This window comes from Pimephales promelas, chromosome 20, assembly GCF_988280905.1.
Source record: "Pimephales promelas chromosome 20, fPimPro1.hap1.1, whole genome shotgun sequence".
NCBI lineage: Eukaryota > Metazoa > Chordata > Actinopteri > Cypriniformes > Leuciscidae > Pimephales > Pimephales promelas.
In genome coordinates this window covers 29,442,629-29,457,519 of record NC_142788.1, presented here as the reverse complement: position 1 = coordinate 29,457,519, position 14,891 = coordinate 29,442,629, and the positions used below count along the sequence as shown (strand labels likewise).

Below are 14,891 nucleotides of genomic sequence, written 5' to 3'. Positions count from 1 at the left end.
CTTATAATCAACAATGTGATATCAAGGATCAAATTCTACATATAGGCCATCAATATAAAATAAGCTGAATTCCACGGTGGACTGTTTTGCAGTCTTTTGACCACTTACCATAGTAAAACAATGTGTTTTAGTGGTTTCACAAAATAATCAGCATAGACTCGTATTAAGCTTGGTGGTGCTTTTTTTTGTGCATCATTGAGTGTTTCTTCACAGTGCTACATTACTTTTTTCAAGCGTTGTATTTAACTTGTACTTTTGACCAACAGGTGGTGCTGTTTATCTAAACATTCTGCACCGTGAGATTTGACTTTAAAGGGATAGTTCACCCATATTTTCCCCCATTTACTCACCCCCATGTTGTTTAAAACTTATTAAACACACAATAAGATATTTTGTAGAATGTTGGTAACTAATCAGTTGTACGGCACCAAATGACTTCCATAGTTGGAAAAAAGTCAATAGGGTCCATCAACTCTGTCTGATTATCAACATTCTTTAAAATATCTTCTTTTGTGTTTATCAGAAGAAAGAAACTCGTTTTAAACAACATGAGGGTGAGTAGGCTAAATGACAGAATTTTCATTTATGAGTGAACTATCCCTTTAAGATGGACAATTCCTGAAAGATAAGCAATCCTTTTAGTTTCTATTGTAATAAAAAGGGGTTAAATCTTAGTAAATCGTATAGTAACATAATGCAATTTCATGTTTAATTTATTGTAATCAGCTCCAAAAAAATTAAATTGGAGGGAAAAAAGTCACACAAAACATTACCCGAACAATGTTAGCAGGTAATGGTCTTGCCCTTTATTGGTCACCTTAAACAAGCATTATTTGCAGTAGCTATTGATTGCTTACATGGGGTTATAAAGTTCACTGGAAACAACAAGTGGTCGGTCACTGAAACGTCCTGAGGGCAATATTGACAGGTTGATAATGGATGATTGATTGGCAAAATGAGTTCTGATTGAGTTATATATGATACAACAGCCTATAAAGCATAGTCCTCGTGTGATGAGGGCTCTTCGTCAGAGCGCACGGAGATTTTAAAATGGCGCCGTAAAAAACCGCCATACCGCTTTTGGTTGTCCCATCTCAACTTCGGGCGAATTCTTCGCATAAAACCACCGTATCGCTTCTGTAACACCTGCCGGCTGGTGTTGTCCACCAAGTCGCTTCTTTTAGGGCCGAATTTGCGAAGAAACCCACCGTAACGTTTGACTTCATTCAAAGGAACTTCGTTGTCGTAAAGTCCCGTTTCGTTTTCCGCGGTAATATCGTCGCCCTCGTCGTCTTCCGTAAACGACGGGACGTCTCGCTCGCTTAGTTTCGAGAGGGATTCTCCGTATTTCTTCAAGAACAATCCTTTTAGAATGGCGTTCTCCTTCCAGGGTGAGGCGAAAATTTTATTTTTATTCTTATCGATCCTCTTGATGAATCCCCCGTATCGTTTGACCAGGTTGTATGGCTTGTCTTGGAGATCCTCTACGTTTAGCGCGCTTCGCTCGCCGTCGTCGTCTGAGTCGAGGTCCGCTAATTCATCCGAGAGCTCCCTTAACACTTTCTCACATCTGTCTAGTGTACCAGAAGATGGGACTGCTCCTTCACATTCTAAAGTACAAGTCTGCAAAAAGAAAAGTGGGACAATCTTGACTCTGTCCACTCTTGAAAATAAATGTTCCGTAATAGAACCTAAAGGGTTTTACAATCTTCCAAAAAGAACATTTTATTACTTAAAAAAAAAAAAATAAATAACAACATCACATAATTCAGAAACCAATACACACGGTCTGTAAAACCATATACAGAACCATATGTTAGATTAAACAACTTGGGTTTGATCCAGACACTTTTCATTTAGCCTACCATGTTTTTGGCAAATTGATTACAATTTGTATTACCACAGTTTTACTACAAATACAATGGTTAAACTATGGTTAGTGTAGCAAACCCATTTTTAATTTGTGGTTAACTAAAATGATCATTTTAGTAAAAAAAAAAACATGGTTCATTTTCGTAAGGTATTTAGGCTATATCTTTTTTTTAAAATCAGAAACTATGCATAAATTGTTTTAATTGTGCAAACTATCCTTTCTGTACTCGCAAAATCTATAATTTTTTCATCAGTATGAAGAAGGTTTTCTCACGTTCTCGTTTATAATCTAGCGAGGGTATTGTCGCGCTCTCCGTGGTGCTGAATGCGCGCGCCCCAGTGAGTTTAATTGACAAAAGAATCGAGCATTTTCAGTTTTGAAATGTTTCTATTACAGATAGACATTTCTATTTGTTAATTTACAAATGCGTAATATTTATTTGATTTTGTTTAAAACTCATTATACCAAATTTTACCATTAAACTGCCATTTTTGCTTTAATTTTCTATAAGTTTTTGTTTAATGCTACATACTATCTGCACTTCTGATTAGATGCTTACTTTGTTTTTCTGTGCAGTACAAGTACAGAGCCAATAACGACTTTAATCCATTTCTATCGGGTTTGCCCTTCTTGGATCAAATTTATCACAAAATTAAGCGCATGCAAAGTATATCTGGTCATAAGTGGTTCAAAATGAGGAGAACTGAGGGCGATCTTACCAAGCGGTTGAGTGCAGTGTCCAGGTCGGGGATCTGTTGCGCGCATCTCAGGCATTGCGCTGAACAATCTGCCTGACTCAAGGTTGGCAAGCTCAGCATCAACACCAAAACATACCACTCCATCATTTACTGGGATTCCTGTGGTGCGAGAGAAGAAAACATGAAACAAGTGACACTATCTTCCTCACATGGTCCACTTTATCTTCTCTTCAGGGACTTTTTTTTAAGAATTCACTGATGTTTGATGTTATTTAGTCTTTTTCCTTACCAGTTTCATATCCAAAACCTTTTGTACACTGTTATCGGCACGTGTGCCAACACTAAATCTTCTGCGTTACCTTGAGTACCTGCAGAGCTTCTTGTTGTCCAAGTGTCAAGGCGATCACTTGGTGAAGCTGGATGAAACTTCTTTGTTCTGTCCTTCAATAGTCACTCTTTATCCATCCACGGCTCTTATTTGGACTCAACCCAGTCTCCATACTTTTATTCACGCAGCCCACACAGCCCTCCGTATGAACGTTTATCTGACCAATGGGAACAACGAGCCAATTGATTGACAGGTCCAACCCACACGGTGATGACGTCACATCAACAATAGCTTGGCTAATACAAATAATGGGCATTATCCATGATAATGAACTTACTATGAAGTGCAAAACTGCTATGAATGTTTTTTTATCATGGATATTACTTGGTTTTAATCACTTAAGAGTATTTTATGGGTAAAATAGGCTAGCTACATAGTTTTTCAGAGAATTATAAATACACCCACTTTTGAGGAGAAGGATGGGTAACTTGTTGAGTTGAATTAGTTCAAGGCTGCAAGCTTGTGTTCTCTTATCAAAGACTGCAGCTCTTAGTCTGAATTTCCTTGCAAGTCCGTTGCTAAACATTTGTAGTGCCAGAAATCACACTTTCGGCAATATAATATACCAGAAAATGACCAGATATCAGTCTTTGTCCTCCATTAACCTGACAAACCATTCTGTTCATGGAACTCCAAAATTCATTCAATGTGTGTTTGTGCAATTCAAGGAAAGACGTGGCTACAACTGCGGTAAATCTTGTAGTGCTGCGGAATATGACTCATTTCTAAGGAATCTGCATCGCAATATTGTCAAACACTAAAGTTTTTGTAATACGCTTGTGATATGCAAGCAAGCCTATAAAATCTTGATAGATAATCGCATGCATCAATGTTTTTGCTGTATGGTCCCATCATGACGCAAAGTAGCCTACTTTTGCGAGCTTATGTAGCTCCGCCCCTTTCTAGCGCTGCGCTCGTTGTGTTCTCTCTTCCGGTTTGTATTTTCACAGCATGAAGGTAGGGCGTATGGATTAATGAATGAAGCGCTCATTTTATAATCTTCCCAGTCTGATGACATTTGTTATGACATCCGCTTCCAACATTACAACACTGATGATAACTTTCGTTAACTCTACAATAAGTAAATCAACTTCACTTGCTAGTTACTCTAATTGGTCTCAACCCGCCGACATCCGGTGCTGCGTCAGAAGCCGTTTTTGCATTAGGGTGAAGATAGTGGCAAATTACACTTGCTGTTTAAAAATATATATATATATTTCAATCTACATCGACAACTTTGAGGGTGAGTATCAGTCTTTGTCAGACACCTGGGTTTGTTGTGTGTGACGTCACCGCGGCGCCATTTTAAGGTATCGCTACTGACTGTGAGCATAGAAGAGACGAGAGTAGAAATAACAAGTAAATAACTCACAAAACTGCAGAAGCACAAGAAAACGGAGAAAATGCCTTACCACAACAAACTTGATAAATATGGTACCGTTATTTGGAGAAATTCATCCATTCAGAACATAGATCCATATGAGCTTAGCTGACTGCAGTAAGTTGAAGTGCTGATTCCGCATTGCTTTCTCATCCTCATACTTGGGCATTGTCAACTATCTTGTTTATGGTATAAGCGCATATAACAATACCAGTGAACAATTTAAAAACTATACATCTCTTAAAGCCCGCAGACATTTCACCAAGTTACTGTTCTGGATTGTAAACAAATCCTGTAAAGTTAGTAACAGCAAAGATAGGTTTGCTGTATTGATGAGGATGATAGTGTCATGTTAAGGATGGTTTAGTTTGAAAAAAAGAATGAAAAAAAAAAAACAATTCTCCAACAACAGGATACCCCAGCATAGATGCTTTACAAATAGTGGCTACGCCCATAATGCACTTCGTGTATCACGAGTGTGACGTCACCTGACAAAGACCGAGTCTCTCATATCGTGCGAAATCCAACTAGCGAATCAGTTTCTAAAATCGTTGTCTCCGTTTCTGAGAAAATTTATTTATTATATTACGTTGTACCCACATTGGACCAGCGGTTTGGGAAATGGATGGATGGATGATTCAGCTCAGACTGTCACAGTGCATTATGGGTATTGTCTAGTCTTAGAGCAAACATCGGCTGTACACTCGTTTTTGGAGTGCATTATAGATAGAGTGTCCTCGATAACGTCCACTATGGTTTCGGATACCACTACAAATGGCTCTACCATCAAATAAATAGTGCCCAATTTAAGGGTATGTGTGGCAATGTTGTGCCGTAAACTGAAGCATGCCTGTCGCGCAAATGTTTGTGACAGCATTTTTCTCAGTGAAAACTCTTGAAAATTTGCGTTCAAACGTCAGCTCAGATCTGTATACCTGTGTAAGATGAACTAGAGCTATGTGAAGTGATGTGTCGTAGTACAGTGAGAGACACTGTTGGCAGTGATGCTTGACAAGTAAATGGCAGTTTCTAAGCAACCTCACCTAACAGTATAATGTGTGTTAGTCTCCTGAGCTCATTTGGACATGTTGATCTTTCTGCTTGTTGCCAAAGAGCCAAAGAAAAAAAAATAATTTAGGTTGTCACGGAGGACGCACAGATTGATTTTCTCTCCTCCCAGGAGAAGTTCAGTGACGTGTATGAGCCAAAAGAAATGAAATCCTTATGTCTTCACAAACACTACACATGAGGTTTTGATAATAATAATAATAAACAGTGATATGTGGAACTGGAGTTGAAAGCACTGAAGAAAAAGATGCTATTAACAAAGACAATGTGACAACATGCCCCTATGGTTGTCACACTGGAAACCTGCTGTTTTTTTTTTTGTTGAAAATAGGCTATGTATATTGCACTTATTTTGACAGGTAATACCCGAGGCTGAAAGCTGGAACATTCTTCCACACAATCCTGAAGGAGGCGGTCCGGACAGAAGTGTGTCGTGCACCAGCTCTGTTGTAAGTCCTGAATAAATCATTAATCTAATGCTGGGGCCTGTTCAAACACAATACTCAATTATCCATGTGGGCCCATCAGCGAACACAGTTTTATATACTCTACTGTTCTACTGTCGGTGTTTATCCTTCCCAGTAACCTGGAAACAAAAGCACGTCAATCCTGAGTCATTACAAACGGAAACGTCCTCTTTCACAGCTGAAACTGACTTATGAAAATGCTTTTAAACATTGTGTACTTGAGATTTGAACAGTGGTCAAAGATTAGCCTCGATGACGTGAAATAAATGTTAAAATCAGTATGTTAATGGTCCTGTTTCAAACCCAGAGTCTGCGATGTTCAGGACGCAATCAAAAACATTTTTTTCGTTTTGCTAATGTTTCCATTAAGTTATGGAAATGTTATTTCTGAACATTCAATATTTCCAGTTCTTTTAAAAGCTTTGTTAATCAAAAGTTAAGGGAACATTATTTTTTTTTTTCATCATTTGCAAACATTGGAATTTTAGCATGTTCTTTAAGCATTCTGAAACCAGTTAAAAAAAAACATTAGACAAATCAGAAAAGATTTAAAAAAAAAAAAAAAAAACGTTCCATGAACAATGTATAAATAATGTTTTTTTTTTTTTTTTTGTAGAACGATTGTTCACAACTTTGAGAGTACTTTGCCAGAGCGTTTTAAGAACATTCCCTAGTTAGACATGATTTTGGAACAATTATTGCATTTATAATTTGGCAGATGCATCTTGTCATAGAAAGTAATTAAATTAGATGTCATTTAGGCTATGTTTACACGGAAACGATCTGAAGAGAAAACGCAAAAGCGGCGTTGTGTTATCACTTTAGTTATCATTCTGTGTTTAGATGAGCATTATGGGTGGGAAATCCGCATGTATATGGTGACGCAAACGTGTGTGCAGTTCGATGTAGTATGCACTCCAGACGGCTAGGTGGCGATGTGAAGCACTGCCACACAACAACACCAATATCTGAGAATATTTTGTACAACTGCTAAAAAGACTGTTGTACGTTTATCATTCATTTTGGTGGCACTAACAAATAACTTTACATCTGATGTGTTTAAAGGTGCCATATGTAATAATTGAGGTAAAAATATCCAAAAAAAGGAGCTACACGCATCAAAAGAATGAGAAGAAATAAGTGCAATGATGTCATTAAAAAACTGACAAGTTATAGTGCTGCCGAGATATAAACCTAAATTAGCATGCTAGATTACTAGCCCCGGCCCAGCAGGTGTCGTAATGCCAGTTTCGGCCATGGGAGGCGGTATGCGGGCGGGCAACATAACCACCAGCCAAACTGCAATAGACGAGTAACTTGCAGCGCTTATGTGTGTACTTGAACCTGACGTCAGTCGTGAGGAAATACAGCCCACTACTACATTTCAGTTCAGGAAAGAGTTCAAAAAATGATTGTTCGACATTATGCATGAGGAATACATTTTGGTAAGTTGTAGCATACTGTATCTTTCAATAGTGTTCATGTTCTTTTTCCATTAGCTAGTAGAGACGATCGGTTCAGGTGCGCTAGGGATCTGTGGTGTAACATGTACAAGCGCCAAAACGGTATTTATTGTTTGAATTGCGTAATAAAATTGACAGAATCTGAGAGCTTAACTAACTTGCTTGCTAAGTGTCAATTGCGCGTCTCACGGTGAATTCGTGAGAGTTGGCAGCTCTGAATGCCGCTAGCTTGATCAACATCAGCAAATGCTGTCTGTAACAATAAAAGTGTAATATGAATACCGTGAACTTAAAATAATAGCCCAGGCTTTTATTTTCCCATATCGTCGAAATGCACCAGCTTGTTTTTGAGATAGGCGTCTATGAGACGGTCTTCATCATTTAGTGTTGAGATGTTGTTCATTGAGTCTCTGATCTCTAAAAATCTCCAAATGCTCCACGTGAAACTGCGGCCTTCCAACCTTTTACTATCGTGTCAAATGATTTGAATAATATGCGCGAGAAAGAGAGAGCAAAACAGCGCTCGCTTGTGTTTGAAGACGTGAGTGCGCGCGGCCGCGGCACAACTCGCTTAATGGAGCTATACTGCCCCCATCTGGTATGGAATATAGAATATGATTTGATTTTATGTTCCAGATGTCACCTTTAAAGACTCCATTTGTCCATTGTTATTTCTAAAGAAACTTGACAATGTATAAAAGGCTCCTTTACCTTGTATCTTACGTTATGGACCCACAGAAGCAGTTTTTTAAAACAAGGCTAACGATTCCGTCATAACACGTGACTCTCTGTCGCACAGTAGAGAAATTACCGTAAGGAGAAGTTGATGTCAATCGGGGGGACGTGGAGGCATAAAGTCAAGGGAGAAGCCCATATATAATGAGTTTTGAAAATCAGCAAGTGGATGACGTAAAGACAGTGAGAAACCTTTATCAGATTGAATTGCAGCTGCGTGTGGTGTGAACGTAACCATAGCAGCAGAAACAATTGTGTTGTTGCCATAAATAATTACTGTGGGAGTTGCAACTTTTAACTTCTCATTACATCCCATAACCCCCGAATCAACAGTTCTGGAGAAGCAGGTAAAATGAGAAGACGCACTTCACAGCTTGCTCAATGGAAAGCTGGCGTGATGTGACGTATAGGCTATTAGGTAAATTCAGTGTTTTTCACGATCTCAGAGATGTGATGACAATGTTTGCAATGATTCATTTTGATAAAAATACATCTCAGAGAAGGACTTGAAACATAAAAGCTGCTACAAACACCTAATGCCTTGTTAAATGAGTGTGCTTTTGAATTCGCAAATAAATGGAGCTATTTTAATCATACTTCATGTCTTATGTGCTTTATTTTTTGGCATCAAATACACAAGAAATATGGTGAAGTGCTTACACCATATATGACTGTGATTTATGTACTGTATGCAAGAAATATTAAGACCAGTTTATACCGTTTTTAATAAAAATAAACACACACCCCCTTAAACCCTGATTTAACTATAACTATAAATTATGGATAATTACATGCAACCTACGCCAAAGCCAAACCCTAAGTACATGTACTCAGTACTTAAAGGGACACTCCACCCATTTGCATTAAGCTTTCCTTTGTTAGAAACCCAGTTGTACTATTGAATGGTCGTGCAACACTCTCATTTTCCCCTGAGACGAGAGAAATCTGCTATTTACCTTTTTCACTTCCTCCTACAATGACGCAAAATCGTCATTTTACGTCAAAGTGTAAGAGGGGGATTTCTGTAAAGACTACAAGCACTAGATCCCACCCTTTCAAACCCGCCCATAGGGGGTCGGACCTAATGCGCTAACAGACCAATCACAGATCAGTGTCAGTGCGCTTGATTTTACCAGCAGAAACCTTTTGAAAATAAGGTACTGAATACGCAGACGGATGCATTATGGAGGATTGGGATTACACACAGTGTCGGCCATCTTTGTTTGGAAGCTAAGCTAGCAGGCTCTTGTTCTGTGGAGAAAGCTGAGTAGTAACTTTAGGGGTTACCATCCTCTTTTTCCCGGACATGTCCGGCCGTCGATGACCGGGATTCAGCTTTTGCTTTCTGCAGTCGCCATTCATTGTTTACATGCACAGCTTTTGTTTCAGTCTAACTGAATTCATTCCATTGGTGAATCTGAATGTAGTGTTTACATGAACGCTAAACAAGTGATCGGTTGATGTGCGTTTTAACATTGCTAAGAAAATTCCCGCCCCTCCGTGAGAGATACGAGACCGGTGTCGCTCCGGTAATCACGCCATCGGCCTCGCGCCATTCTCCCGCGGCCCTCACTCGTCCCGCTCGCCACAGTAAACATGATGAATGGCGACTGGAGAACGCAAAAGCCGAATCCCGGACATTTTGGGCGATCTCGAAACACATTTTTGGGCAGACTCATCACGGAGACTCACTAGTAGCCTAGACTTGTTGTTTTACGACTGCGCTCTGTTACCGGTAGGCGTGGCCTCCTAGCGCAGCGAAGCAAGTGCATTCTGGGAGTTGTTGTCTTTCATCCACATAAGCCAAAAATACATTTTCTGGCTTTTCTCAGTCTAGAAAGCTCCAAATTCAAAAATAATTTCACATTTCTTCTACATGAATGACCCATTTTAAGTACACGTTCATCTTTCCAGAGGTGGAGTGACCCTTTAAACGTAGAATTACACTGTAAACATTATTTACGGTAAATAGCTTAACGTTTCAAATGATCTAATTTATGATCAAAAGAGTCAGTGAAACAAATGAATTCTGTCAAACAATGTGTGAGATCCGATCCACCCATAGCAAAACCACAACCATCCAATCAATTCCCCATGGCCAAAATCAAGCTTTTGATCTTGTTCGGCAAGCGTTTCACTTGGATGTAGGTCCACACAACAGAAAAGACTATCGCAACTTAACTACTCAACCGCAATAGAGATGTTGCAAACAAAGCTTTATTTGCAGAATAAAATATGCAGACGTTATCATCACAGCTGAGGTAATAAGCAAAAGACACACTTTAGCTCCTGATAAACGTGCTGACAGCTTTATCGGCTTGTCTTTCAGTGAGCGTGTCCATGCAGTTGTTTGACGTGTTTCTGTGAGCGAGAGTCTGAATAGCTCTTATTTTCACACTTGGAATTAGTACGAAATGACCTTGGTCTCCAAAGATACGGCAGAAAAAAAAATCAAGCGTGTTGGTGACTAAGACGGATTGACTTCCGAGTCATCTAATGAGAACTTTAAAACAGATCCAAAGCCTCTGCTTCCGACGGATCTGCTTGCTTTTACTGTATCATTCAGTGCAGCAGGAAATATGGGGCTTCTTATTCAATAGGCTTGGCCTACTTTAGAAACTCAGTTGTTGAATATTTTGTAAAATATGTGCATGGACAGAAACTTCGATAAACAGCAGAATTTTGCTTTTCGCTTTAAGTAAAATAGGGATGATTCATCTGGGAATATTTTCTTTTTTTTTGTGTGTGCATCATGCAAGTTTTAAGCAGTTTTTACCATTGTTGTTCAAGGCGTCCTTGATAAAGGATGTATTAATTAATTCCAGGTGCTCAATCTTTGTGATTTGGCTAAATTATTATTTTTAATGTCATGCATGCATTGTAGCCCGTATACTTCTCTCCTTTGCACGTTCATTAACGTTTTAAAGATAACAAAGGCATGCCATTTCTTTTAAATAATGATGTGCACGGATAAATAATGTATAATAAATTAAATATTCCGTAAAAAACATGAATTGTCAATGTTGGTTTCATAACGACTTTGCATCGAAACAGCAGCTGTTTCCTTTCTGTTTGTTTGATTGCTTAGAAATAATTCAGATAAGAGTCCACTGCGTCCTGGTCTGAGATCAGTTTCTGAGATTCCCGTTGATATGCTACACACAGCGGCTGTGATCTCAGAACAGGGTTTAGAACGGGCAGAGCACCGTGTGTCTCGTGAGCAGCGGGAAGCTCTTGTACGCGCGCGGAGGCTGAAAGCTTTCCGACGTTTCCGGACGCTCGAGCGCTCAGACACAGCAGGTGTGTTGTGTTGTTTGTGTGTTCGCGCTCGCGCCGCAGTTCAGAAGAACAGGACAGGGGACAATGACTAGCACACACATCTGTTGGTTTATATTTCTGAGAATTGGAAATAAAATGAAATGAACCCAGGTGTAGGCTAAATCCAGTCCCGTGAGGTTTTGAAACGGTTGGACCTGATTGGATCGATGTCGCTGAGTGAATCTGCTAAAACAAATGGGTGTTTTGCATTGAATAGCATTTTTGGGATCCTCAAAGAACATTTCAGTCAACAGTTCTCTAAAATAACCATTTTCTCTTTGCCCTTTGTGTGCTGATGAAGATGAACATTCTAAAAAATATATATTTTTTCCACTTTAGAAACTTTTGTGGAATGGAAATGTTCCATGAATGTTAATGGAACCATCGATCCCAATAAACTAAAGAACCTTTATTTTTAAGAATGTATGATCGTTGATCCTATCGTATTGCTTTTGATGATTAAACGCACGAATGCAAAGAAAAGCTGTGAATTACTGCAGTAATTAGTTCATGAAAGAAACATGCGGCACTAGCCTACTTGTGTGTGCGTGTGTGTGAAACATTACAGAACATCGGTTTGTCTGCCTAGTATTTTACAAATCTGAATCAATTTTGACTTGCAAAAATAAGCCTATAGCCTAAATGTTCATGATAATTGTTCATATCACAAACGTTTGATGGTTAATTAAATGTTTTATTTTAGATTTGACCGCCGCCTCTTCAAATGGCATGGCACACAATGATTGACAAGCGAAACGCGTTTCTGATTGGCTAATAAAGTGTGGATGGCTTTTCATATTAATTTTTGTTTATAGGCAGGACTAGACGAAAAAGCTATGACATCTCAAGATACGTTTTTTCAATTGTAGACACTTAAAAAAACGGACATTCCCAGAAATTCCCGTATGACAGTTCATATTTAAAAGTATTTTGTTTAAATAATGATGTTTCTTAATAGATTTTGTTATACGTTATGCATAGGCTATTTGAGTTTGTATCATCTTGTTAAATGGATGTTTAGTGCCATGTGTGTTTTCTGTTTGCGGGGAAGACTTTTGTATAATTCATCTTATGAAATGCTAACAACGTAGTGATTCTTCACGTCCTCTTTTACCACTGTATTATTATGGTTGTCATAAGGTAGGCTATAGGCTACAAAATACGTTTTAGTAGCAGTGAGTTGTTGTTTGCCGGTTTTAATAGGCTAGCAGTTTCCATGTTTGTAAATTAAAATGTAAAAGGTTGTTTTGTATGATTAGCTTACTGCTTTTTTTTTTTTTTTTTTACAGAATTATATTATCCACAGCTGCCAGAATTGTTTTGTAAAAACAGCGGGATTTTAAAGTGTATCCTATCTATCTGTCAGGCATTGTGGACACCTTATTAAAAGATCGTGAACACGCATCTTATAGGCCTATTAAACTCCAGAGCTGAAAAAAAAAACACGCTTTCCGTGCCTGGCAAAAGCAGTTGTGCAACCTTGAACACACATAGCCTACTCTAAATGTTTTTCTTTTTCAACTAGAAAGAGATCTGAGCTCTGGATATAGACACTGGTGTGAAAAAAATAAAGATTTGACGTCAGCCAGTGCTTTTCTATAGAGTTGTCTTTCCACACGGTCTGCACATCATCGCATGCGGAAGCTGTCGTTCATCTCAAGGGGGCGCCATAAACCAGTCACTGTCACTCAGGTGTTCCGCCTCCCAAAATACTGTCAGGACACAACACATGTACTCCTGCATGCCAATTAGGTTTTTTGTTTAACAAAAAAAAAAAAAAAACTACAGGCATATCAAAATATATGTAAATTAACTTGGATTTCAATCTGGAATTGTATTAATTGCATGTTAGTTTTATAATCACCTTTATTAATGTAGACCTACAGATTTTTGTTTGAAACCATTACGCAGGTGTTGCATGATAATCCTTGACTAGTTTGTATTTTTGTATTTAATAACTTTCCACTTCTTCTTTATCTTCATTCACTTTTAGTTCTATTATGAAAAAATGAAGTGCAAATAGACAAAAAAATAAAAATAAATAATTCTAATAGCTTTTTAAATAAAAAATTGTTACTCTAAAATATAAATAAATACATTTCGTGCAAACTTAGCCTGCAAAAGCACATATATTTGATCTCTTTTCATCCACTGCTGTTCAGAACAAGGTCTTCAAATTAGTACAAAATAAAATACTCGCATAATACAAAAAAATATCATAGGCGTACTGTACGCTTTTCAATGTTAATCCAAAAAAAATTATACTTCCAATGGCCTACTACAAATGCATATTATTTATTTCTATTTGGACTTACAACCCATTACTTAGCTACCTGATGGGAATTGGGTTTATTAGTGGTAGCAGATAGGGGCCATTTACACAACACCATTTTCAACTAAAAACAGAACATTTTTTATGTGTTTTGGCCGTTCATGCTACACAACAAACGCATTTTGCGACGCAAATTGGTTTCAAAGTTCAACATTTTTTAAACGATAGCATTATCGTCTCTGTGCAAACTACAAAAACACAAATGTGTGAAACAGTGCTATCATGTTCAGTCTGTAGTGTTTCTTTACAAAGTCACATCGCCACCTACTGGCCTGGCAGCAGAAAACAACGTGTTTAGTCGATTTTGTGGATCCGTGTGAACGGGAACGTTTTGACATCACATGAAAAACATTTCCGTTTTTAGCACATCGTTGACATAAATGTACCCTTGGAGTATTAAAAAAACCTCCAGAATGTGAGTGTCTAGTGAAGGAGAAATGAGTGATTGGTTGTGAAAGCATGATTTGAGCAAGCGATGTTATTATATTAATGATCTTAATGTATTTCAGAGCGTGTGTGGATACTGAGAGAGCGATTTGATGTTTAAAAAAGGAGATTTTTCCTCTTCTTTCTTCTGAATCCACTGGGCTAGAGCTTGAAGAAGAAGAGCTGCCTCTTCATCAGTGTTCATGTGAAGGTCTCTGCTCTTTGCTCTCCTCAAGCCTCATCTCAAGGGTTTTCCATCTGTACTCTTTTTTTTTTTCCCCTCAACACTCCTTCCTTACAAGAGGCTCTGCTCAAACAACATTTATGTCACGTCACCCTTTCATGAGCCTGTCCAGCTCCAGCTGAGGGGGATGTAAATCTTTAATCTATAAATGTTTATCTCCCTCATTTTGTTGAATATTAGTTTGTAACGGTTATGTTCGGTTTGTGGACTCTTACGTTGTTTTCAGTGTATAGTTCCTGTTCCTATTGTCCCTGTTGTGGTTTTTGTTTCTTTGGCTACTCATTGATTAATTGATTATGTTCACCTGTGTCTTGTTTGGTTCCTCATTTAGCCCTCAGGGTTTTACATAACAATGATGTACTTTTTTCATTTGCATTTTTTGGACAACAGCGTTCACACAGATCTGCGAAGAGAAGACGACTTAAAGGGGCACTTGGCAACTGTAGACTTGTTTTAGTTTGACCTTGTTAGTCCAATAAAGCTTTTTTTCCATTGTAA

General features: G+C 38.3%; 1 protein-coding gene and 1 long non-coding RNA gene across 4 annotated transcripts; one reads left to right on the top strand and one right to left on the bottom strand.

The window, feature by feature from the left end:
* Nucleotides 1–757: 757 nt before the first annotated feature.
* Nucleotides 758–3,089, bottom strand: pdyn (prodynorphin). 3 transcript variants are annotated; one of them, XM_039652811.2, is made up of 3 exons: nucleotides 2,931–3,089; nucleotides 2,593–2,730; nucleotides 758–1,623 (listed from the first exon to the last, which is right to left on the bottom strand). In XM_039652811.2, the coding sequence occupies exons 2-3, from the start codon at nucleotides 2,716–2,718 to the stop codon at nucleotides 991–993; spliced, it is 759 nt and encodes a 252-aa protein (XP_039508745.2). In that variant the 5' UTR covers nucleotides 2,719–2,730; nucleotides 2,931–3,089; the 3' UTR covers nucleotides 758–990. The 3 variants fall into 3 exon arrangements, with proteins under 3 accessions (XP_039508745.2, XP_039508746.2, XP_039508747.2); XM_039652812.2 differs by having other exon boundaries at nucleotides 2,861–3,059; XM_039652813.2 differs by having other exon boundaries at nucleotides 2,940–3,059.
* A 2,426-nt stretch (nucleotides 3,090–5,515) lies between these two features.
* On the top strand, nucleotides 5,516–14,891 carry LOC148970678 (uncharacterized). Its single transcript, XR_016148231.1, has 2 exons — nucleotides 5,516–5,857; nucleotides 14,233–14,891. It is a non-coding gene; the product is annotated as an uncharacterized LOC148970678 (long non-coding RNA).

Excerpts from the sequence above, each read along its gene's own strand:
- pdyn (XM_039652811.2), bottom strand. The coding sequence starts at position 2,718 with ATGATGGAGTGGTATGTTTTGGTGTTGATGCTGAGCTTGCCAACCTTG. Across the intron at positions 1,624-2,592 it reads ACACTGCACTCAACCGCTTG|ACTTGTACTTTAGAATGTGA; the intron begins GTAAGATCGCCC and ends TTCTTTTTGCAG.